Below are 27,214 nucleotides of genomic sequence, written 5' to 3' on the forward strand. Positions count from 1 at the left end.
AAAACTCTCAAAAAAGTGTTTTACAGCTCCGATCCTTATCATCTGTCCCTGACATCAATGATCCTTATTCCTTCTTCACAGCTCTAATTAGATTTATAGGACTCTGAATTTTAGTAGATAGATGAAAAGACTTTGAATTTCTATCTCCTTCTTTAAGCCACATTACCTTTGCCTTTTTTTGTAACAATGATTCTTGCATTTCTACAGCACTGAGAAGTTCTGCTTTCACCTTTAACTCTTGATGGAAAAGCTCAAGAATTATTAAAGCAAAAGGGAATGTTTAAAGGCCTCTCACCATGCTCTGAAATCATCAAGAAGGACAAGATCAGATGCTTGTATAGGAAGATACAACTGTGTTGTATCACCAAATCGATTCAACTGCCTTTATTGCAGAAGCTTCTATCAAGGACTGCTTGAACATTCCCTTGGCATAAAAGATTTGACTATATACATAGGATGCCAACTCCAACAGCTCACGCACATCCACCACCATAGCCTGAAAGTTTGTTGCAAGCAAAGCCTAGATTAAATCTTCCCAGACCCTTTTGTTCTTTGAATCTAAGTGTTGCATTCAAATTCCTATTACCATCCACAGTAAAGACGACACTAGCAATACCACCAAGTCCAACCATAGTTGCTGTCGTTCAGCACTAAAGTAGCTTCCATGGACCATTGAGTGATCACAAGTACCTCGCTTCCATTCAGCGTCCACCAAAAAATGTTGTTCAAAAAACTAAACCACCAGTGGCTTAGGTATATACCTCTTTCAGAATACCCACAAAATTCGGCTCTCTATTACATCTATTATAATACACAAACTGTGCATTTAGACACATCCACTTTAGGTTCTGCAATACAAAAAACCTCTGGTTGATGAGCCGTTAACAAATGCTTTAACACTCTCCTACCAGGCAACTTCCCGAAAAGAATCATTGTGTGCAAGTGTAACTTGCCACGCATTGACCTGATAAGGTAGTTCATTCCTTCGACATCATTTTCAAGTCAACCTTTAGTACCTCCTCCAACCTTTTTTGTATTTTCGGCTAAGCCTATGAACCGTGGCCAGAAATGAGTTTTTTTTAGTGCGATGTTGAGTTAATTGATGAAATCTGTTCTCTAAATCACTACTTTACCAGGTTTGCAAAGTGAACTATGTAGCTGACTTCTTGGAAGGGATGCTTGACGTTCCTAGAGAGTTGGTCTTGGATCCCGAGTCACTCCCTGTTGTGCTATCTGAGATTGCTCATGACGGTTATGATGTCTCAAGCAAAATATATTATAGAATGTAAATTGTTCTATTTACTTTTTAGGTAATTTTCTTCTGGACCCTAAGGTTTGGTCCGGGTCATTTTTAGTCCAGTTTAAGTTTCCTTTTGCATATGGCTCCCCCATGGTTTCAAAAAATGATTAAATAAAGACAGCTTAACAGAATCTGTTAGTTTAATAAAATTTGTGACAAAAATACCCCTGTGTCGTTTGGATTTTTTTTTATATTTTAATTTTAATCTACTAAAATAAATAACTAATAAATAGTTATTGATTCCCTTTGAATAGTTATCGGTCAGAGTCGAAATACATTCGCCGTTGACGAAGAAGATCTGAGAGTGAGCCACATTTGGAGATCAAAACCATACTTGTGATCCTCATGCGACTGCACAAAAAAGAAAATGAGGACGACTTATTCTTCTTCTGCTACTACCTCTGGTCTCCGTCTGCAACAGGGGTAACCGCTCTTCAAAAGTGTTACATTTCTCATGTTTCAAGCTTGGATCAGTTGCTATTTTTCTTGGAAGTGGATCTTTTGATTCATTCTCTAGAATCGCAGAGGTAAGCATCGACAATCAGTTCTTTTGCTGTGGGATTATTGAATATACCCATTTCTAATTTTCAAATTTTTTCAGGTTTCTGACTTTGTTTGATGGTCTTTTTTCTTCTCTACCGGCTTTCCTTTTTTCGATTTTTTTTTCTTCTATTTTAGATGGATTCGATAAAGTTGACGTTCCTCTACAGTCTGATAGAAAAATTCATTTTTTTTTTTTTGGCTTTTGACTTTCTTTTTTCGTTTTTGTGCTCTTGTTTTGCTGTTTTTGGATTGTGGATCCATCGTTTTGAATTTTTTTCTTAGAGAACAGTGGTGAGAACAGGTATGGTATCTGACAAATAATCTTTCATCTCATATCAGAATGGACTTGAAGTTTGAAATTTGTTCCTCATGACTTCCATTTTGATGTTTTTTAGGATTTGAGAGGTTGTGATTTGAATTGAATTCAGAACGATAAGAGCAAGTTATTGCTCTTAGGGTTTCCCTCTCGCTTGAAAATTTGAAGATGAAGATGAAGCCTTTGTGGGACGAAACAAAAATAAAAAATTCCAAAATAGGGTGTTTTTGTCACCAAATTTATTAAATTAACAGTTTCTGTTAAACTTGTCCTTATTTAATCATTTATTGAAACTACAGGGGAACCATATGCAAAAGGAAACTTAAACTGGACTAAAAGTGACCTGGACCAAACCTCAGGGGGTCCAGATGAAAATTACCCTTACTTTTTTTCATTAATACAAGCTACCTTTACCAAAAGAAAAAAGTACACAATAAATAGAAGAACAAATCCAGCCAACAAGGTCATTTAATTGAATAAATTGTGTGACACGATATTATTTGTAAACGGGTATTATCAAATCTGCATGTTATTAATAATCAGATGGATTCAAATTTTCATAAATTAAAGTAACACCAATTCAGGAGCAAGGCAAGAATATATATTATAGTAATTTTAAATAAATAATGCAAAATAGAGCTTTGCACATGAAAAAATCTTTTACCCCCAACTTCGTCATGAACATAACCGTGAAGAGTCTCAGGCAAGTACTATGAATCAAAATTCAACTCCTACTCGTCATGAACATAACCACGAAGGGTCTCAGGCAGGCACTACAAATCAAAATTCAACTCCTACTCCATTTCCACCAGCCCGACAAGAAAACTAGAGCAATGATTGGTCTCTCTCATGTGATGCATGGAGATACAAGCAACGAATCTCGCTGAAAGCTTTGAGATATCCTCCAAAAGTGCTAAAGCTTACCAAGGAGGACATAATACTCCACTTGATCATCCGAACTAAAGCTAGAGAGTCCAAGCAAATATGAACTTGAGGACGTAGACTCCCCATGATCATTTGAGCTGAAGCAGGAATGTTCGAACCAAATATGAACTTGATAGATCTCACATCTTATGGCAAGAAGCTCGCACGTTACAATATTCAAATCCGATGAACCCCAAGCAACTGCAAAAATCACTTTTCACTCTTCCCGAGTGATCATGAGAGCAAACAAAATGCGGTGAGCGTGGATCGAACACGCGACCTTCAGATCTTCAGTCTGACGCTCTCCCAACTGAGCTATCCCCGCAGAATTGCACTAGTCAAGATTTGAAACCAGGTCTACACCGTAGCAACGTATTATTCTACCACTAGACCAATGGCACTTTATGATTTTAGAATTGGATTTTACATTTGGTGTACCCATAAGCATTATATACCTTGTACCAAAAAAAATCATATTCCCTTAGATTTAATCTCGTTTTTTTCATCCCACAAAGAGGAAAAAGAAGTAAAGGAAAGTAGTATATATTGAAGACTCGTCTACTAACAGGAAAGTGTGTTCTGTTTGACTTTAAATTTGTCTCTTATAAACCAAAAAAATAAAATATATAACACAAATGGAACCGAGTCTACACCCACCTACCCATCCCAAAACCAGCTCAATTTGATCACGAATGCCTCATGATTGCCTGGAAAAAGGGGGGAAAATGTTAAAAAAAGAATAAACTATCAAGGTCACAAGAATAAACTATCAAGGTCGCAAGCTCGATCATTTCGATTTTGTTTATAGAAACCACTAACTGTTCGTTGAATTGCATCCATATGGATGATCAGCAGAAATATTGAATGTTAATTGTTGTTAGGTAAGAGAAGAAAGACGTGCTGATGCTTATTGTAGAGTTGAAAATGGTAGCAAATAGAAAAAGAAACCAAATTCTTGGAACAAGTGTGATTTGATTTTTCCAAAAATGCTGCAATAAATAAAGCCCATGATCACTCGGGAACTGCAATAAATTATGCGGCTACGGATTACATGCGGTTTATTATCTGTCGCAACAAGCTCAGTCGCAAACGCAGTAACTACACATAAAATACTGCATGTACAAGGTTGTCTATAGTTATGGTTTTTTAGTTATAGGTATTTCTGTAGCTATATCTATAGCTACGAATTGTTAGTTACAGATGTTTCCACATCCAACTTCTAGCTATACATATTGAAGCGACAGATATTTTCGTGGTTATATATCATCTAGCTACGGAAAAAATAACTGGTGGATGTTTCCGGGCTACCCTATAGCTACGAAAAACATAACCATGGATGTTTTCGCATCTAACTTCTACCTATACATATTGTAGCGACAGATAATTCCATGGTTATATATCCTCTAGCTGCGGAAAGTATAACTACATATGTAACTGCGGCTATCCTATAGCTACGAAAACTATAACTGTGGATATTTCATGGCTAACTTCTAACTACACATATTGAAGCGCCAGATGTTTCCGTAGGTATATATCTTTTAGCTGCGGATGTTTTTGCATCTCACTTCTTGGTATACACATTGTAGCAACTGACATTTCCGTGGCTAATTTATAGCTTCCGTATATTAACTACAAATATTTTTGCTACAATACTATAGGTGTGGAAATTTATTTGTAGGTATTTCCTCCACAATGAAAATGTAGCTGCATATTTTATTTTACAAATGTATTCACAAGTCATCTATTGGTACCAATATTAGTGTGTATTGTCTTATAAAATTTATAATTACAAACTCTTTATAGATGCACGAATTAATAGATATACATTTATTTGCAAAAAATGTATGGAAACAAAATATACATTTATTGAATTCATCATCATCTGAAATCCATACATATCAATTAAAAATAAAAAAATAAAAAAATTATTTGTAATCCAACTGATTCAAACTAGAATAACTGCAAATTAAAACTTAAATCTAGATAAATAGTCTATGCTAAAGTTCAAAGTGTACTTAAAAAAAAAACACAAGAATCAACTAGTCGATCTAAGCATCTATGCTTTATGCTATGTGGAACTCTGCGGTGGTTAACTTCACTTCTTAATAAATCATCCTGCAATCAATATAAAAAAAAAATAACAATTAATAATACTGTCATAAAAATTCATAAGAAACCCATAGCTTAGAGTATCGCATTACCTTTATGAGAACAAAATGCATAATTTCTTCTAGAAGAGTGATTTCCTTCGTAACTATTGAAGTGATTAAGCTCCTATCACAAAGATACAATATTTGCAAAATCAATTAAAATAAAAATCATAAAGTTTAAGGAATAAAAGAAACTTTAGGGATTGATAAAATTTTGGTAACATTACCTGTTCCTCAGATGAATAATCTTCGTCTGACAACCTGAATTTGATTGTTTAATAAACGACAAAATTATGGTGGCTTGAGCTTCTAACATATTAACTTTATTCTTCAGGAAAGTAACTTGTTCAGGATCATCTTCTCTTTTATTTTCCTTAGAGGCAAGCCTAGCTCCCAATCCTAGTCCTTGAATGCGTTTACATTTATCTTTCTTAATACGTTTATCTTTCTTAATACCTGAAAAAAGATGTCAGTGTTTCAATTATTACTCTCGTCATTGCCTTGAGAGGCATCTATTTCTACTTTCTTTCCCTTAATTTTTTTCCTACAACTAACATATAAATATATATATCATACACATTTATTATGCTTGATTTTATTTGGAAAAATAATTAGTTGGTTGGTATTTTGATAAAAAAAAATTAAACGAAGGAAAACATACAATTGTTTTTCGTGCAATCTCATGAACTGGACGTCCATCTGCATGTTCATGAGTGACTATGTACAAACTAGCAAAGTCTAGTTGTACTCCAATTTCTTTCAGCTGTTTTAACATTGTAAATATCACTGTTAAATATTTGATACTACAATATTTATGAATATATAAAATGTAAGAGTTCTATAGTCAGCGTTTTCAAATATTACATTTTCATGGCGGATTCATACAAAACTCTTCTGACCTGCAGTATGTGGTGGACCTTGATTTTTACGATTATATTCTTGTTTCTTGTATTACGACCCTACAAGCAAAAATACTAAATAAGTAATTAATTATTATAAAAGAATTTTAAAACCAAATAAGCATCCTATAGCACACCCCTGTCCATCTACAATTATCTAATTAGGCTATAATGATTTGAAACAATAAAATCACAACTCCATTATCATAGTTCTTTATTTCAACAAATAACCTTAGGTAAGTGGTTGTAGCACCTGTCCAAAAGAAAATGAAGAAACATGGGAAGAATACAAGCATAAGACTCTTGAGTTCTTGCATGCCAAAACACTATACTTCCAATATGAAGGGAGCAGCCGCATTACATGTAGAAAGAAGATTATCTATCAATAGTACTCCAATTCTAATGATAATAGCTTGACCTACATAGGTAGTTTTATCTGCTATACTGCTGATTAAAAGGGCTAACAACCTGTTGTAAGTGTAGCAACTCCTCTATTCAATCCTTTGCAGGGAGTTGCCCCTAGATAACTAGTTTCCCATTATTGGGTAAGTCCAAATTAACCCAAATAATCTACTGTTTGAAACTCTCACTTGCAGTGGGAAACCTATAAAACTAACTAATTGTGAATTCCCAATGAAGAATGAGGTCATATACACCTCTCCGTGATGATTCCTATAAAACTTTATTAAGGCAATTCAGTAGGTCAGGTAATGTTGTGATTCCGTTCCTGCAGGCTGCTAGGTGCTGAAGAGATGTTCATTTTTTGAGTACTCATTCAAACTGCCTGTTTAGAAGCTAAGAACTGGATGTCTTCCAATAACCTCTCTCACCCCATAAGGAACAGGGGATTTTCTGTTCAGCATGTTAGTCACTGCTTTGACAATCAATTTTCTTTTTTCTAGTCAAAGAAATTATTATATTAGGCTCTCCAAATAAATATTGCTAGAGGCACAAACAGAATTGTTTACAGGAAAAGGAGGTGAAGACCATCAACATCTAGATAACCCAAAATGCTTCAAACATCTTGCAAGATGATCTGTTAAATAGTTTTCAGACCTAGAGACAAAACAAAATTGAAGAGAAGCTTTAAGGGACCAATCTAAGGAGTGATCTAGCCCATTAAGGGCTCGCACTGCAGCCTAGCAATCAGATTCCTCCCACAAGTGCTTGATGTCTTCAGATATACTTTCCAACATACCTTCTCCCACACTTAAAGCTTCTCCTAAAATTGAGTCAAATTGTTTGGCCAGAGAAACTGCTGCAATTGGCTTACCTCTTTCATTTCTAATGATATATCCCAGGCCACCTTTCTTCTTTAAAGTGCAAAGAAATTTCCTTGATTCAGAGTGCCAAGGTGTAGTGTTTGGGGTTTCATACCATCCCTATTTTTCTTTTTAAATTTAAAAAGGCTACAAAGTTCAAGGCCTAGACAACAAATATTTACCACAAAAGGAGGAGACATCACACCATGCAAAAATACCAATCTATGTAGCCTATACCTATTCCATATTTATTTTTTTTCTTTTTTGGTTGATTTCCTATTCAACTGTTTAAGTAAAGCAAAAAACATGCAAAAACATACAGCATAATTCAAGGCAGAAGTGGGAAAACAAGATGAGTTAGAATGAAGAATCACATACTTAAAACATGAAGTAACAGAAACAGTGCCTCTTTTCTGTTGGATGGTCCCCTCCTTTTGCAAAAGAAAATTGCTCCATTGCAGGATCTCCACACCTGTTCCATTGCAGGATCTCCACACATGTGCAGGCGCTTTATTCCATATTGAATCCCTTATTGGATTATTGCCTGGATTATGAGCCAAAAGCTACCGAAAAAGTACATTTTTCAACAGTGAAGACAAAGATAAACTTGAATGAGAAATTGGTGGCACTGCTGCAATAGCATGCAGATGGAATCTAGAAAACCATGAAGGATGTAGAACCATTATTATATTCAGACTACATCAAGTCCAGGAATGGCCTCACTCATTCGTTGTCATGATCTACCATTGTTGGTGCAATGGCATAGTCTCTAACCAAACCTGCCTCTGTTGGAAAAGATGGTCTGTGATTTAATAGGGTCAGGTTCATTTTTGAATAAGATTATATGGGAGTATGAATTCAACAATGAAATCTGCTCTACTCATTTGCTTTAACTGAAATTAACTAATGGAAGTCCACTAACCTCAGTTGCTATGCCGACTTATTCCAAGTCAATCACCAAAGCTTAAAACTGATTACAAATATATTGAACATAATATAATCTACAGCGAACCCTTACATATCTTAGATAAACTGCCTTGATGCATGATCTATTTGACAAGGAATGAAGAAAATCACCACATCAAAGTTAAAAAATGTTAAAAGCTGCATCTTCTTGAGTAATTATCAACTCTTCAGTCAGTGGCTTATATGCAGGGCAGACATAGGTTACACAGATTAATGCAACCAAGTGATACCACTCATCGAATTGATTATAAGCAATCATCGCTCTCTGACCACAGGACTTTCAACAAATGCAAAGTCGGTTTTGTGTCCGCTAGGGATGGAAACTCTCAGAGCCCAAGGTCTTTTGGGGATAGAATTTCTAAAGAAGTTAGGAAACAGAGATGGGTTTTAGGAAGAAAGATTTGTAGGATTGGGAAGCCCATCGCTACCAAAGAGGTAAGAAACTAAAAAACCAAATGGGGGATAACATAGAGATTAATGGCACGGAATTAACCAGTAATCAGAGGAAATTGATAGACCCTTAAACCATTGAAAGGTCAAGAACGAGATCAAGAACAAGGAAAACTAGATCGGTAGACATACCTGTTCTTTCAACCCTCAGCTTGGGAGCCAACTTAGGGATTGAGATGTTTCAACCATAGTGCTGCAACTGACTGCCTTCGACCGAGAGTGATTTGTTCCACTCTGCTCTACCGTTTCACCGCCTTGCTTTGAAAATAGGTTTTTGAAATGAGCGTTAGCTTTAGAGAATGAGAGAGAGAAACGTATAAGCCATCAGAGGTGGTAGAGAGAGAAACCTTTAAGCTGGAAGACGAAAAGTATAAGCGGGAAGACAAAAAGTATTTTCCACTAGTAAAAAGCTTGGATGACCGTCAAGCCGAGATTTCGGCGGTCGGATCCGAAATCTCGGTCTCGACAGTTGAATTTCAATGGTCAAGATCGAAATTTCAACAAAAATTTCAATTCGTCTGCCCCAAATGCATGGCTTGACAACAAGACCCTTTCCAGAAACCGTGGCTAATAATCCAAGAGACAAACCCCCTTATCGTGTTTTACAGCGGCAAAATAAAAAAACCGCCACTAAACATAAACAATTGGTGGTGCTTTACAAAAAACACCACTAATAATCCAATACTTAGCGGCGGTTTATATAAACCGATACTGATGTATTGTGTTTTATAGTATCAAGATTTGGTTCGCAAGGTTCTGTCTATTCATGACGATTTACATAAAACTGCCACTGTTGAAAAATTAAAAGGGTCACCAATTGTGTCTTTTCTTACAGTGTCTCTGTACTCAAAAATAACATTTTACATAAATAAAATTCACCAAGGTGGATTCTGTTGGTCAAGGCCAAACTTGCACCCTTAATTATAGTATTAAATAATTAGGTATGTGAGTGTAACTAGACCGATAAACGGAACGGATTTGGCTCAGATACACCAATATCCGAATCCAATTAACAAAACCGTTATCTAAATCCAAATCAAATGGAAATTTAGAAAAGGCATCCGAATTCAAATCCGGAATTTTATCGGATATCCGATAAACTATCCGATTATTGATTGGTGATTGTCATTTTTTTAATTTTTTAATTTTCGATTTTCAATTTCCAATTACTGACTACTGGTTTCCGAATCCCATTATCAACACTTTTTTAGAAAAATTAATGTTTAATACTTGACTTTAACCGGATAATTGCTGATTTTCGGTTATCCGGTTACCAATTACCGATTTTAGAATCCAATTATCATCCACTTTTAGAGAAAATAATGTTGAATACTTTACCTTACTTTATCCAAGAAAAAAAATTTCCGGATATTATCCGATCCGATAAGCAATAATCCGAATCCGGTTGCTTAGCAGATGGATACAAATATTTTTCGGTAAGAAAATTTCTGGATACGTACACACTTAAAATAATACGAATGCGAATTCAGAGGCAAATTTCGGCTATCCATTTATAGGTCTAAGTGTAACAAGGTTTATAATTTAAATGGAAACAAAAAGGATAAATTTCTAAAAAATTTAAATTTTTTGAATATTCTCCCGTTCCCTTGTAAAAATTTTAAAATTTTCTTCTGACCCTCTTTCCATGTTTGAAATGTAGGGGTGTTAATAAAGCTCGGTTGACCCATCCCGGCCCTAACCCCCTAATCACAGGCAAAATTCGACCTGAAGGGTGAGTTAGGGTTACATAATACTTGACCCTGGTAGGGTTGGGTCGGGCTTGGGTTCCACCCTCCGAATTGTAATTTATTCTAGTTATTAAAAAACTTGATGTCGCTACACTGTTAATTACCATAACAATAAGTTTATCATATTACTACAATTTTTAACTTTAGTGTTGTTGTCGTAGTTATAGCGTTTTTTTATTATCGTGGTTTAAATACTATAATCTAAAATATCTTAAATTACTACAATACATAACTGTAATTATATTTTTGTAGCTAGAGGGAATGTATTTACTATGATTTTTAACCGCAGTTTTATATCCGCAGCTAAAAAGAAGTTGTTACTACAATTTTAAATATTGCAGTTATTATATAAACTATATTACTACAATTTCAAAATGTAGTTCTATTTTAGTAGCTAAAAAATTTAATATTGTTACACTTTAATTTCCATAGTAATAAATTCCATATATTACTACAATTTTTAGTTGTAGTTTTGTTTCCGTAGTTACAATGTTTTTTTATTACTATGGTCTTGAATGTTGTAGTTAAAAATATTTTAAATTACTGCAATACATAACTGTAATTATATTTTTGCAGTTAGAAGTAACATATAACTATGGTTTTGAATACTGTAGTAAAAAATTGTTCATATTACTACAATTTTTAGCTACACTTTTACAAGCACATCTATAAATATATTTGTTACTACAGATGTAACATACTGCAACAATAATTGTTTTATATTACTACACATGAAAAAACTGTAGTTATAAGAGACTTGTAGCTTCGGTTAAAAAAACTATAGCTAACTATCTGTAGCTATAAGGGGTTTTTGTTGTAGTGAATTGTGATATGATTTTTCCAAAAATGCTACAATAATAAAGTATTTGAATTGAGATAAGGTCCAGCTTGCAAGCTTCACTAAACAATGGAACCTCTTCACAGAGGAGAACTACTATATAAGGTTGTGATGCACCTTCCAATTTCAACTCAAAAGGTTGTAGATCAAAGCAATCTTCTTATATTTCAGGCGGGGGTTATTGCCGGAGATGAATGGGCAATGGGATTCTCTAGTATATGCTCTAGCATTTTGCTTGATGGCAGCCAATGTGATTGTTGTTAATCAATATTGCGCCCGCTCAGAAATTAATATTGGAGACAGTAAGAAGTACCCAGCTGAATAGGATCACAGTGATCGACCACCGGAGGGGGATTCACCACGTCCATGGGAGCACAAATCACCTCCATGTGATACATCACCAACTCCAAAACCTCCTCAGTATTATAAGTCACCACCCCCACCATCACCTTCCTCGCCTCCTCCTTACATCTACAAATCACCACCTCCACCGTCTCCTTCTCCACCTCCTCCTTACGTCTACAAGTCACCACCTCCACCATCTCCTTCTCCTTCTCCTCCCTACATCTACAAGTCACCGTCCCCACCATCTCCTTTCCCACCTCCTCCTTACATCTACAAGTCACCACCTCCACCATCTCCTCCTTCCCCACCTCCTCCTTATGTCTACAAGTCGCCACCTCGACCAGCACCTTCCCCACCTCCTCCTTACATCTACAAGTCTCCACCTTCCCCCATCACCCTCCCCGCCTCCTCCTTTTGCAAACAAGTCACCTCCTCCACCATCTCCTTACATCTACAAGTCAACACCTACATCATCTCTCTCCCCACCGCCTCCCCCTACCAACAAGTCTCCACCTCAACCATCACCTTCCCCACCTCCTCCTTATCTCTACAAGTCCCCACTGCCACCATCTGCTTCCCTTCCTCCTCCATCACCTACTCCACCTCCTCCTTACCTCTACAAGTCCCCACTCCCACCATCACATTCTTCACCTCCTCCTTACGCCTACAACTCCCCGCCCCCGCCATCTCCTTTTCCACCTCCTCTTTACCTCTACAAGTCACCACCCCGTCCATTTTCTTCACCTCCTAATTACCACTAAAGTTCTCCACCGCCACCTTGATCACCATCCTCCCTTCCTCCATAATACTTAAAGTACACATGGCCGCCTTCTTAGCACATCCACCAGCGTACTACTATTAGTCTTGCTCACCCTGATCACTTCAATGTTCATCTGTATCACTAATGATTACCATCCTCCATCACCTTTCTTGTCTTTTACTTGTTAATACTAATTGTCACTTCACCATGCATTCTGCTTATGGCCTCACAAGTCTCTACCAGTTGAAAAGGTTTCATTCATTCTCCTACAAGTCTCCTTCCCTATCCCAAATTCTACTAGATTAATCAAGAGCTTTTACAATCTATGAATAGGCATAAGTGGATTCTATAACAAATATACCAGGTTATTAGCAAATTGTAATAGATGTGTATCTGTTTGTATTGCTTTACTATGTAAGCATAATGTATTTTTCAGCAACTTTCATATTTCTCAATCAAATTAACTATGTGTTATGGCAACTATTCTTTTAAGAAATGAAAATCTTCATGTCCCATTTGAATTGATAATTTCACTGTAATTGTATTTTCTTTACTTTACCTCTCTGGAAGAATGATGCAACAAATCCAACCATGGGCCAGATATCTGTATGTATGTGGTCTAAATAAGCAACATATGAATTTCATTTTCTAATTCAATCATTTCATCTTTTGTGCAATGGCAGATGTTGGGGCTGCATTAGGCTAGGTCACATTAAGCGTTTTAAAACCCTAACCCTGACCTTGAAAAGGGCTAGGCTAGGCTAGGCTTGCCAGGTTGGACAGGGCCAGATTAGACATGCAAGCTTGACCTTGACTCTGACCACAAAACAATAAGGCAATGCATGATTTTGGATTTTTTTTTTTTTTTTTTGGTACAAAGGCGCTTTTTATATATAGGGATAGGGATATTACATATGCCACCGGTAGGAGTTGAACCCATGACCTCTCCACTGAGAAGTAGGTTCCTAACTATCCTATTACTCCTCCATTGGCTGATTTTGTATTCTTGCCAAGAACTTACAACCCTAGCATATATGCTCTCTAATCCAAGAAGCTCGTACATTAAAATATTCAAATCCAATGAACCCCAAGCAACTGCAAAAATCACTTCACTCTTCCCGAGTGATCATGAGCTAGTATCGACATTTAGAAAGGGGTGATTTAAAAGGAAGTGAGGGTCTTCTAAAACAAAAAAAAAAAGCAAACAAAATGCGGTGAGCGTGGATCGAACACGCGACCTTCAGATCTTCAGTCTGACGCTCTCCCAACTGAGCTATCCCCGCTGATTTACACCACTAGACCAATGGTGCTTTGTGATTTTAAAATTGGATTTTATATTTGGTATACCCATAATCATTATATTCCCTTGTACCCAAAAAAAAAAAAATCATATTCCCTTAGATTAATCTCATTTTTTCATCCCATATCACTCCTGTCGACAAGCAACTCATCCCCACAGGAGTGCTCAAAACTGTGAAGGGGACACCATATGATTTGAGTGAACCCATCAGGCAAAGTTTGCATACTAAGCCCATTGATATCATCGGTTTCATCCTCAATATTCTCTTCCTACAACGCATCAAATCTGGAAGCAAATCCCCTCGTTAAAGGAAGTTTTCCTTATCCATTTCCATTAAAGTTAAGGTTCACCTTTCCATATTGGCATCGTCCCTACTTGCTCCAACGTCGGCGGCTTCCGTTGGTCTTTTTTGTATCTTGTACATGTCTACCGGAGGAGTTCAACGATTTTTTCCATGATCTCTTCCAACCTCCCCATGTGAACTGTCATCCATGTTTTCACTCTGGTTGGTTTCTCCATTCTTCTCAACAGCACTCTAGTTTCTCCTTTGATGTCTATAGCTCTTCAGAATGAATACAAGATTTTAACGTGGTTTGATCTTCAATGTGAAGTCTACGTCCACGGTGAAATCCCCAATCAACTGTGTTCTGGGGAGAGCTTTCATTATCTTTAAATAGAGATGGTAGTGTACATGATGTGGTATTTTACAATGAGTAGAGTTCTACAAGTAAAGGAACTTTACAATGAGTGGGACTATTAGTCTTTATGTTATACTGAAAGACTAATATCCGATAACACTCCCCCTCAAGTTGGATCGAAGATAACATCTGAGGTCAACTTGGACAATAGTTTTTGGAATGTTCCCTTGGATAAAGCTTTTGTGAAAATATCTGCAAGTTGCTCTTCACTTCTTATGAATGGAGTTTCAATAGTTCCATCTTGAACTTTCTCACGAATAAAATGACAATCAATCTCAATGTGTTTGGTTCTTTCATGAAATACTGGGTTGGAAGAGTAGCTGCTTGATTATCACAGAAGAGCTTCATAGGTTGACTAAAACTGTCAAATCCTAATTCTTGAAGAAGAGATCTGATCCATACCAATTCACTAGTTGCAGATGCCATTGCTCTATACTCAGCTTCAGCACTAGAACGTGAAACCACACTTTGTTTTTTACTTTTCCAAGTGACTAGATTTCCTCCAACAAATACGCAGAAGCAAGTAGTTGATTTTCGATCTATAGGATTACCCGCCCAATCAGCATCAGAGAATCCTTCAATAATAGTGTTCCCATTTTTCTTCATCCATATACCTCGTCCTAGAGATGACTTCAAGTAACATAGAATACGGTCTACTAACTCCATATGTCCTTCGGTAGGAGCATGCATGAATTGGCTCACATAACTCACTGAATATGCAATATCAGGTCTAGTAATAGTAAGATAAATTAGCCGTCCTACCAATCATTGGAAACAACCAATATCTTGCAGAGGAGTAGAATCATTGACCACTTTGCTATTATAGTCCATGGGAGAATTAGCTGGTTTCACACCCATTTTTTCAGTTTCTTTTAGAAGATCAAGAGTATACTTCCTTTGACAAATGAACAATCCCTTACTAGAGCTTGCAACTTCAATACCAAGAAAATATCGAAGTTTTCCCAGATCCTTGATGTCAAAAGTTTTATCCAAATATTGCTTGAGAGTAGTAATTTCCTGATGATTATCTCCAGTGATAACTATGTCATCAACGTAAACTAAGACGACAACTATACCGCAAGTAGTTTTCTTGACAAACATTGAAGAGTCTGATCCACTTCTTTTGAATCCAAAAACTATAAGGGCTGTACTTAACTTCTCATACCATGCTCGTGGTGATTGCTTAAGACTGTATATTGCCTTTTTCAATCTACAGGCAATACCATCTTGATTTTTTAATGGATGACCTGGAGGAACTTCCATGTATACTTCTTCTAGCAAATCTCCTTGTAAGAATGCATTCTTAACATCCATTTGAAAGAGAGGCCATTCACAATTGACGGCTATTGACATTAACACTCTTACAGTGTTCATCTTCACTACTGGTGCAAAAGTTTCTTTATAGTCAACCCCATATGTTTGGGTATATTCTTTGGCAACAAGCCTAGCCTTGTATCTTTCAATTGTACCATCACTGTTGTATTTGGTTTTATAGACCCATCGACAACCAACTGGGTGTACACCATTTGGAAGTGGAACAATATCCCAAGTATGATTCTTATCAAGAGCCTTTAGTTCGTCTTCCATAGCCTTCATCCATACTGATGAATTCTTGGCTTCAAGGTAATTAATTGGTTCCTTATGATCATCAATGACAGTTAAAAATGTAAGAAATTGAGGAGAAATACGATCATAACAAATATGAGATTGAATGGGATATTTTACTGCATGATATGTTGAAAAGTCATGCAATCTGATGGAAGGTTTAGAGACTCGAGTTGACCTTCGAACTTGTATAGATGATGTCTACTCATTCTCAAGTGGAACCAATATTTGTGGTTCTTCTTGAGTATCAAGATTTTGTTGCTCAATGTCGATTGATGAGCTATCTGGCATACTTGGTAATGGGGTAGGAGCAAATTCCTGCACAACAAGTTCATTATAATTATCCATATTCTCCCCCTGAATTTGACTCCTGCCAGGATAAAACATGTGAGTTTCATTAAAGGAAACATCACGAGAAATAAAAACTTTCTTGGTGGAAGGATTATAACATTTATAGCCCTTTTGTGATGTCAAATACCCCAAAAATATACACTTCTGAGAGCGAGGATCAAGTTTGCTACCATGCTGCGAGTGAACATAAGCAACACAACCAAAGACTCTAAGATGAGTCATTGTAATTGGACGATTATAGAGAACTTCCAGTGGAATCTTGAGTTGTAACACACTACTTGGAAGACGATTAATCAAATAACAACTTGTAAGAACAGCATCAGACCAATAAATTTTAGGAAGATTTCCATGAAAAAGTAAAGAACGGGTCACCTCCAGCAAATGCCTATTCTTACGTTCAGCAACTCCATTTTGTTGAGGTGTGTCAACACATGATGTTTGATGCAAGATTCCCATATTTCTAAGATAGGACTAGAAAGGAGTATTTGTATATTCTGTGCCATTATCTGTCTGCAAGATTTTAATACTCGTCTGAAATTGAGTGTGAACCATTTTGCAAAAATCTTGAAATATCTGCAGAACTTCATTCTTGGATCGCAATAAATATAACCACGTGGCTCGTGATTTATCATCAATAAAACTAATGAATAATTTAAAACCATCTCTAGAATCCAAAGGAGAGTGCCAAACATCAGAATGCACAATCTCAAAAAACGTACTGGAAACATGAGTACTGTTCGGAAAAGGCAAGCTATATTGTTTAGCAAAATGACAAGCATCACAACAACTGAAATCAAAAGAGAAAGATGATTTCAAAAAATTTAGAATCCTATCAGAAGGATGGCCCATATGCCAATGCCAAAGTTGGGATTTCTCAGGTTTTCTCAAAGAAACCAAAGCATTATTTGGAGAGTCCAACACATAGAGACCATCTTGCAGGCGACCTTCACCAATCGTCATTCCGGTTCTGCTGTCCTGAAATATTACTTTGTCCTTGGAAAATATCACATGACAATTCAAACTTTTAGTGATCTTGCTAACTGATAGTAAATTCATAGACAAAGATGGCACAAACAATGCATTTGCTTTAGTTGAAAATAAATTCAATTTCCCATGTCCTTGAATAGGAACAGTGGTGCCATTAGCAACCGTAATAGGAGGGAAGGAATCCACTTTCTTAGTACTCAAATCAGATAAATAATATGAAGAATGACACATATTGTCAGTTGCACCAGAATCCACTATAAAATAATTCTGAGATAAAGTGGAAAGGGCAAGGGGAGTACCAGTGGTGTGAGCAACATTGCTTGATTCAACTACTGAGCGAACAGAACTATTTGACTGAAGGAACTGTTGTAGTTGAGATGCAATAAGTTCAAGAGAACCCTGAAAATCTGAAGAGCCTGCTTGCGCAACAATTTTTGGATCTGATGTTTTAGTGGGGGTTTGATCTTTAGAAGGACGCAAGTGAGGGTGCAACGGCCAGCATCGTTCTTTAGAATGACCATCACGATTACAATGATCACAATGATAAGTAGGTCGAGTTCCACGACCTTTCCCACATTGACGACCATAAGAGACTTGATTTCCAGAGCCAGAATTAGGAAAAATATTTGTTTTTGCAACATGGGCAGTAGTCTCACTTTGATCAGTCCCTGTTTTAGCTTCAAAATGCATAACACGTCTTCTAGTCTCTTCTCTCTGAATAGTGGCACAAACAGTAGTGAATGTGGGAATTTCTGAATTCATAAGTATATTCTTTTTAAGTCTTCATATTCAGGTCGAATACGGCTAACAGGTTGAAAGACAAGGTCATGCTCATCTCTCTTCATATATTCATCAATAGTTTGGGCTGGCGGACGATACTGTCGAAGTTCATCCCATTTCTTTTTAAGGTTTCCAAGATGGTCAGAAAAAGACTGAGAAGATCCTTGCTCAACATGAGCAATCTCTTGTTGCAGTTCATAGATTCTAGAGGAATTATCAGCTTGTCCATACATAGGCATCCCACAGAGATTTAGCCGTTTCAGAGTAAGCAAAAATCTCATATATCTGAGGTTCCATGGAATTAAAAAGCCAAGTCATAACTTGGTTATCATTGGCAAACCATTCACCATATTTGGGGTCAGCAATATCAGGAGCTTTGATCTGTCCATTAACATGACCAATTTTAGAATGCCCACCTAAGGCAACGGTTATTGCATGAGACCAAGTCAAAAAATTTCTCTCATTGAGTAAGGTGGAGGTAAGACGACCAGTAGAATCGTATGAAACCTTTGGATCAGTCATGATGAATACTTCTACCCGTGCAACAACCAATCAACAACCAAGCAAAGGGTTTAAAGAGATGTTTTGCCTTTCTTTTTTCCCTTTTTTTTATTTGGAGAAACAAAATCAGAATGACAAAGAGTTTACACGTTAAACCCAAAGCAGAAAGGCAAAAAAAAAAAAATATAATAAAAAATAAAAAAGGTTTACACAGGTACCCAAAAGCCTCCACCAATTTGGCTAATGAACCCAAAAGTATCCACGTGAAACCCAAAAAGTGCTTTTGTTTTTTTTTTTTTTTTTTTTTGGTAACCAAAACAAAGAAACAAGGAAAAAGGTTGAGTACTTAGCTGGATTTTAGGTACAAACCGTGCAAGAACGTCTCCGGATTTTTAATTCCTTGCAGGTATCCCAAAACTGAATCTTGGGGAGAAAGATGGCCAGCGACGATCCCTAGATCCAGAAACGAAGTCGAAATCAAAGATTAAAAATCCGTGCAAGAAAGACTCGCAGATGCCAATGCTTCAAGAACGAGCGCACACCGAACAAATCAAGGTATGCTTTGATACCAGGTTCAGAATGAATACAAGATTTTAACGTGGTTCGATCTTTAATGTGAAGTCTACGTCCACGGTAAAATCCCCAATCAACTGTGTTCTGGGGAGAGCTTTCATTATCTTTAAATAGAGATGGTAGTGTACATGATGTGGTATTTTACAATGAGTAGAGTTCTACAAGTAAAGGAACTTTACAATGAGTGGGACTATTAGTCTTTATGTTATACTGAAAGACTAATATCCGATAACAATAGCATCCACATTCATAGCATAAGAGGTGCAACAATTCATACAATATATGGTGGACTTTTTTCTTACACCTAAAGTTTGAGAGGAGGAGCTTCATGAGATCTATTTCCACGCACACCATTGCGAATTCCCCCCCCCCCTTGTAGCTTGCTCGATAGTGTTATTGACTTTGATCACTCTTCCCACCTGATTACCCAAATTCAAGAGAAACCTCTTCTCAAAGTATTCAATGGAAACTCCTGTGAACCTTAACAAACAATTAACTTCTTCAGTTCAGCCTTACTGGAGTCGAAGACAGGCTCCCACTTCTTAATAGATAGATAAAGATTTGATATAGTCTGAAGCAAGGTTTAAAGTATCCCATGATACAATACGATACTAGCTGATGCGTATCCATATTGGATGCAACTTATACGATACATATCAATAAGTCTCTCTATTAGGTTGCACTAAAATACATTGGCCAATACAATACAATATTTGATATGAGGCGATGTCTCTCAAAATCACTTAACCAAAATGATACTCAATACCAATGCTTTAACCTTTGATGGCCTAGATTTTGGATACTCTTGAAGAATAGGCTGATATGGTCTAGCTTTAAGCTAACGACGCCTAATTTCATCACATTGATCAACTGAATAATCCCAAAATTGTTTTCCCAACCTTAGATCACCCTCAAAATAATTATTTTGCTCACTTTCAATTATTGGAGACTGTTTAGGACGTTTTTCACAAGTTGAGGTCTCAGGAATAGAAGTAGGCAATGATGCATAAACCATGTCATTCTTAACGCCTTTTCTTTTGAAAAAAGAATCTATGGTAGACTTCTTTCCCATGGTTAAACAAATTCTATTTTTTACCACTACACCACTCGATTCACTTCCAAGGAAATCGTAGAAGTGGTTTGTTCTCCTATATTCATTTGATTTGATTGATCGTTAAATTTGAAAAGTTGAATAAAAACCTTCTTCTAAACTTGTAATCAACCATGAAATAAGTAAACATAAAAAAGATTCATTGATCTACTATTAAAAAAAAAAAATCCAAATCTCTTTGGATTCTTTTATTTTTCTCTCCTATATGCCTCTCAAGTTTTTCTAAAAATTTCCTTGTTTTCCAAAATTAACCACCATCACTAATAAGTGTATATAATTAATTTATGCCTAAAACTGTAATTTTTTTTACAATAATGGCATAATATCATTTAATACCTAATAAACTTAATAAATTCAAATCAACCACAAATAAAAATAATTAATTTAATAAAAAATGCAATAAACTTTTATGCAATACATATTCAACATTAAAAAAAAAATAGAAAGCATTAAGCGTGTATTTAAGTATTCAACATTAAAAAAATAAAATAAAAAAAGAAGTAAAAGCATCAAAGAAAAGAAATCAAGGGAGAAAGAAAGTTGTGTGAGAAAGAAAAGTTGTGTGAAAAAGAAAGTTTTTCTTTAGTCGTGCGTCAAAGAAGATGAGAGAGTGAGAAAATGAGAGAATGAATAGGAAGAAAAGAAAATAAATAGGGAGAAATTTAGTTTCCAATTAGGAGTTAATAATTTCCTCCTTGGATTTTAAACATAACCCTTAGATAGAAAATTAGAATGACAAATAAATCCTTCATCTTAATGTTTAAATTTGTTTCCAATATGGGGGGGGGCAAATATTGATATTTTACAAGAAAAAAGAGAAAAACAAGGAGATATTACAAGTATTAACATTTTTTTTTAAAATGGGGGGGTGCATCCCCCCCTCCCCCCCGGCCCCTTAGTGAGTCCGCCACTGCCTAGGATAAATAAAGATTTGTAAAGAGTGCTCTTGCCCTATTTGTAAAGAGTGCTCTTGTAAAGGGTTCTCTTGCCCGATTTAACATAGATTGTAAGGGTTTTACTTTCTACCCATTGTATGGAAAGAGAATCATTAGTGAAATACTCTCTTGAGGTCAAGAGAGAAGTGGACGTAGACTTCTAAAGTCAAACCACTATAAAATCATTGCGTTGTGGTTAATTGCAATTGTTCACTTTTGTTTTAATTTAATAATTAATCTTCAATTTGCAATTAAATTGAATCTACTAAAAAAAAGTGTATTCCATTTAACTTTTGAATTTGTCTCTAAAAATGGAAGTTGAATAAGATATCATCTACAAGTCTTCACTTCCACCATCAGATTCTCCACCTCCTCCTTATGCCCACAAGTCCCCACCCCCACCATCTCCTTCCCCACCACCTCCTTACCTTTAAAAGTCACCAGTCCTCCATCTTTGTCTCCTCCATCTTACTATTAAAGTTCCCCACCCTACCATGATCACCTTCCTCCCTTCCTCCATAATATAACAAATGCCCAATTGCCTTCTTTATCGCATCCACCACCATATTACTACTAGTTTCCCTACCTTGATCATTTCAATGTTCATCTCTAGCAATATTGATCACCAGCCTCCATCACCTTTCCTACCTTTTACATGTTAATGTTAATTGTCACTTCACCATCCTGCACATTGCTTCACTTATATCTCTATCATAGCTTTGTAAAGGTTTCATTCATTTCTCCTGCAAGTTCTTTCTCAGTCCTAAATTATACTAAATTAAAATGCAGTTTGCTTAAACAATCTATGAGCAGGCATAAGTGGATTCAATAACAAAAGGTCGTGCATATATGGCAATTCTCACCTTATAATAGATCTATTTGTTTGTGTTGCTTTACTATGTAAGGCATCAGGTGTTAAGCAAATTGCATAGTTCTCAACCAAATTAACTGTGTTAGGTGTTTCTTTCTTTCTTTTCTTTTTGATAGGATTTTTTCTTTCCTTTTCTTTCCTTTTCTTTCTTTCTTTCTTTTCTTTTCTTTTCTTTTCTTTCTTTCTTTCTTTTCCTTTTCTTTCTTTCTTTCTTTCCTTTTTTTTTTTTTTTTTTTTTTGATAGGATGTATTATGTCACTATTATTTACAAATTGAAAATCTTCTTGTCCACTTGTGAGTTGATAACTACATCATGACCATATATGTTATCTTTTCCTACCTCATTGGAAGAATGATGCAACAAATCCAACCATTGTTGCATATCTAGGTGGAAGTGGCCTAGATAAGCCACACATGAGTTTCATTCTCTCAACCATTTTCACTTCTTTGTAACGGCATATTTTAGGGCTGTATAGAGCTGGGTCAGACCAGGCTTTTTAAAATCCTGACTCTATTCTTAAATTCCCTAGGCAAGGCTCTGCTGACCTTGACCAAGGCTAGGCCAAGCCGGCTGGGTTGAACAGGGTCATGTTGAACACATAATCTTGATCCGGATTCTAACCACAGAACAATAAGATAATGCATGATTCCATATTGTTGTCTTACATTTACCAAAGATGACGTAAAAGGTCGTAGGTATAGGTCGGGTGGATGAGACCTAGTCAAATACTCAACCTTAAGTCCTTAACCCAGCCCTAACCCTGTTTAGGGCCTCATTTGGCTGGCTGTAATCCACCTTTTAGGGATGGAATATTGAGCACAACCCCTAATTGGCCTAGGAGCAGGTTTGAGCCATTAAGACTAAATTTGCACCCCCAAGCGTGTATACGATCTAAATAAATGTGAATAGGAGACAAATAATTTTAATTCTTCACAAGATAATAAATATAAAAAGAAAATGTCAATATAAGGGCCTGTTTGGTAACATGAGTCTGGAGATTTCAAATATCTAGTGATTTCAAATCTATAGAGTCATAATTCATAAAATTAACTGTTTGGTTAACCTGATTTGTGGAATGAAATATGTTCATTCAGAAAAATTATTTGGCGGACGTGATTTTTGTGAATGAGCAAATGTTTGCGCTTTATAGTAGGGGTGAATCTCTGGATTCTACTCCATACCAAAGCGTTTGTCTAGTCAGTGCAGTGCACTTTGAAAGAAGCGAAATCGAAGCAGCAGCCGCCCTGACGGAATACCTTCCACCGAGCATCACAGTAGCAGCGCCATAGGGCGCGTTAGAGCTCGTTTACCTTTCATGTTTAGTTGAATAATAAATCACCTCTTACTATTTGAATAAGTGGTCTGGGGCGTTCTATTCAATAGGTGAAAGCATTCGAATACACGAACTTTACTGAACTACAGGGGTCCCTCGGCAACAAAGATGCATGAACCATTTCACGAAGTATGTGTCCTGATAACCCAAAGTCTATATAATTAGCTCTCGGTCTTCCGGTCGAAAAACAACGTCGATGAAGACCGCCAACCATTTACGGCCTCTTTTACCATCCCTCATCTCACCTTATGAGAGCGCCTTTGTCCCCAAGCACCAGATCTCAGACAATGTCCTCATTGCACATGAACTGCTACACACACTTAAAAAATCTATAGATACACGTTTTTAGTGTAAAAAGATAAATCTCTAAATTTCATGAATCCATGAATTTTCACAACCAAACGGGTATAAATTTTGCAAATCTCTAAATTTATGTAATCAAACAGGCGCTAAGACAATAATAACAAGTAAAATTCCAATTAATGGGGTTGGTAACCTAGTGGAAAAATATCCCTGTCCCATCACTATTCATGGTGACAAAATGTGGACTCGAGTACACCTAGGAATACCAAGTAAATTCATAAATTTGGAGAAATTTATGGGAAAATAGGCTTACACAGGGAGGTAAATGATTAAATATGATTTCTAAAGGGAAAATAATCCTTGTGGGTAACGTACACCCAGTATCCGACTGCACTGGCTTTTAGGCATCCAAAGCAACATTAGTGTTTGGAAATTAGTGGCAGAGAGAAGCTGGTTGATCCAGGTTCTCTTTACCCTAGTAGAGTGTTTACCGGGAAGACTTTTTTTGTTTCGGGCCCTAAAGAATGGTCGTGAACAACCTGCATGGTGGAGACAGTTTCTCTTTCGGACCTGAAAGAATGATCGCTTTTTAATCAGTGGTTAGTTAACATGTCCATCTCTCACTTTTGCCCTAAAAAGAGAGAGAGAGAGAAAGAGAGAAAGGCAACAGTAGATACCTAAAAAAATTAACTTAAATCAAGCAGCATTTTGAGACTCTACGGTCCGAAAGAAAAATATTCATTGAAAACTGTTTTCCATCAACCTAACAAATTCACTAAAATCAATCTTGTCATCTCCGTTCATGTCGAAAGCTCTAATCATCTTTTTGCAATCCTGCATCATTGATCCTTCTGCGAAACCCAAACTAAAGAGTACTCTCTGCAACTCCATTGCATCTATGAATTCATCTTTGTTTTCATCAAACACATCAAACGCTTCCTTCACCTCCTCTATCCTGGGATCCTCCTCAAACATGGATGAAAACTCCTCCAAACCCAAGCTCTCCTGGAGTTTCTTCTCATCTTTATTAACAAAAATTCCCAAGTTTTCCATCACTGTTTCCACCTCTCCCCTGAAAAGTTTTGCATCATCTCTCTCTGTGTGGAAGCCAAGGCAGCTTCCTGAAAATTCATGATTCTGGTTTATCATCTCAGCGCAAACCTTGGAGTCATTCGGTTGCTCAAGTGCAAGGTTATGTTTGGATTGGAAAAGAGAAAGAGAAGTTGGGTAGAACCTTTGAACTTCAAAGACCCAGATAAGAATTCTATGATATATTAGGAACCCAACAAGTCTAGCTAATGCCAAAGAGTAGGAAACGAACTTCGCCATTGCTGGATTCAAGAAATTGCTGAGATAGATCAGCCAAGAGTGTAAACAGGAACTGAGAGAGGTTGGTTAATTTGTAACTCTGGATGTGAGAAACTTTATATGGGTTTTGTAGATTTATATAGAATGGAAGCGCGTCAACCTGCATGATGTGAAATAAGTTTCTGTCCAGAAAATTGAAGTTAAGTTTCTCACCTGCCCAGAAAGACCACTCTGGACTCGAAACTGCTTTCCGTGTCTCTAGTGGGTGGGTCATGGTGGGTGGATGTTTCCAGGAATGTACCAAAAGCTGAATCTGAAAGTTTCTTGGGGGTGAAAGAGTAATGGAGGAGAAGTTCTCCAACCATGAATTAGCCACAGCGATTTCATACCCTATTCTTAATTAATTTAAAATTGCAGCAATTCAAAAGTGAAAGAAGAATTTTGTTTTCGGAAAATTACGTGAAAGAGGACCATTTTCTGAAAATTTGATACATCAGCAGATGCCTTCGGGCTTACAAATTTTCTTGCTAAAGTTATGGCTTACAAGTTGGGATCCACTATCTTATCACTCCTCAGAAGTGAATCTCTTCTCATAAATGTATGATGGAAAAATGTAAAAGTATTGGAATACTATACACTCAAATAAAAAGGGTCACAGTTATGGTTTAATTGTTGAAAATTTCACAGACGCTGCATGGGTGCTGCGTAATTAATTTGCAACACCTACAATTTACGGTCGATCTCGATCTCAATCTCGACCGTCTATTTCACATTTTTGCAAAATGAAGGTTCGATTGAGATTTCGATATTGACCGTATGTTGCGAGGTGCTGCACATTAATTGTATAGCATTGAAGTAAGACCCAAATTTCGAATTCACACTCAAAGCTAAGTGGACAAGAACCAATAACTTTACATGTATGAACACTAGTTTAATCTACTTGTTGGTTTGGCTAGGCCAGTTGGTACAATTTGAGGTCAGGTAGGCCCTAAAGTCCTATTGCAACAAACAGATTTTTCTAGTGGTAACAGATAAATCAACCTTCTTGGTCATCTATGGATATTCTTTTTTCTTTTGGTAATGATTTTTATTTATTTAAACTTGAAACCTCTGGGGACTTCGCAACTTTCATTCTCTATCAACATTGACCAACAAATAAACAGGTGTGTGGTCAGTGTGGAGTCATTTACAAATAGAACATTCAATATTCGTTTCTTGCTGGATACGAGGCTTGGAGTATCTGTCACGTTGTTTTCTTTTTTTTTAAGTCATCATCATCTATTATGGGAACATTCTTCTGAGAAGTGTCCTTCCGAAAAGGTTTGCCTGATGAACATTGTGAACCAGATTTGAACCAAGCGTTTTTAATCATGTGGTTCATTCGGGGTTCAAAGTTTGAACCATAAAATGTACAACACAACCGAATCTATCCTCGCCCACCCTCAAACTAGAATTTGACAAGATAGGTTCAGACCACGAGGGCAATTAAACTGTTCAAGAGCACACGTTTGAGCACAATCATCTTCTTTTATTCCATTCTTCTCACTACCGTTATGACTGACTTTTGTAAGAATGCTAGAAAGCCACCCAAAAATATGTCATGGGCTGATTAAAACTGATGAAATTGGTTAGAATTTGTTAAACCAAAATATAATAAACCGGTCAGGCCTATTGAAATTCCGGCACTTAATATTTTTTTGAAATATGCTACAAATCTTGAACCATAGATATTTTGAGGCTTCCAACAAACTGTAGTGCTTTAGGTTTTTTTTTCTTTCTTTTTTTTTTTTGGCCAAAACAAACAAGCGGCAAATATATTATATGAAAGAGTTTAGGTCATAGGACCTATACAATCGAGAAGAATCTACAACCTGCAAGCACCCTTTGCAAGGAAATCAGCAAAGTCATTACCAACTCTAGAAATATAACTACAAGAAATAACCCTAGTAAAGAAAGAACATCGTTTCAATCTTCTTCCTATATATTAAGTGGAAAGCATGACTGGAGGCTCATAAGTCAGTTAGAGATGTGGAGGGAATAGAGGATCAAACCACAG

General features: G+C 36.5%; 1 protein-coding gene and 2 non-coding genes across 3 annotated transcripts; all 3 read right to left on the reverse strand.

Moving 5' to 3' along the window:
- Positions 1-3,335: 3,335 nt before the first annotated feature.
- TRNAF-GAA (transfer RNA phenylalanine (anticodon GAA)) lies at positions 3,336-3,408 on the reverse strand. Its single transcript has one exon. It is a non-coding gene; the product is annotated as a tRNA-Phe (tRNA).
- Positions 3,409-13,711: 10,303 nt separating this feature from the next.
- On the reverse strand, positions 13,712-13,784 carry TRNAF-GAA (transfer RNA phenylalanine (anticodon GAA)). The gene has a single exon. It is a non-coding gene; the product is annotated as a tRNA-Phe (tRNA).
- Positions 13,785-24,588: 10,804 nt separating this feature from the next.
- LOC148999483 (putative calcium-binding protein CML46) lies at positions 24,589-25,245 on the reverse strand. The gene has a single exon (XM_089140219.1). It carries the CDS (start codon positions 25,177-25,179, stop codon positions 24,589-24,591), a length of 591 nt encoding a protein of 196 aa, XP_088996345.1. The 5' UTR covers positions 25,180-25,245.
- Positions 25,246-27,214: the final 1,969 nt, after the last annotated feature.

The sequence above is a fragment of the Hakea prostrata genome, chromosome 11 (genome assembly GCF_041222555.1).
Source record: "Hakea prostrata isolate BN-2017 chromosome 11, UWA_Hpros_2, whole genome shotgun sequence".
Classification (NCBI taxonomy): Eukaryota; Viridiplantae; Streptophyta; class Magnoliopsida; order Proteales; family Proteaceae; genus Hakea; species Hakea prostrata.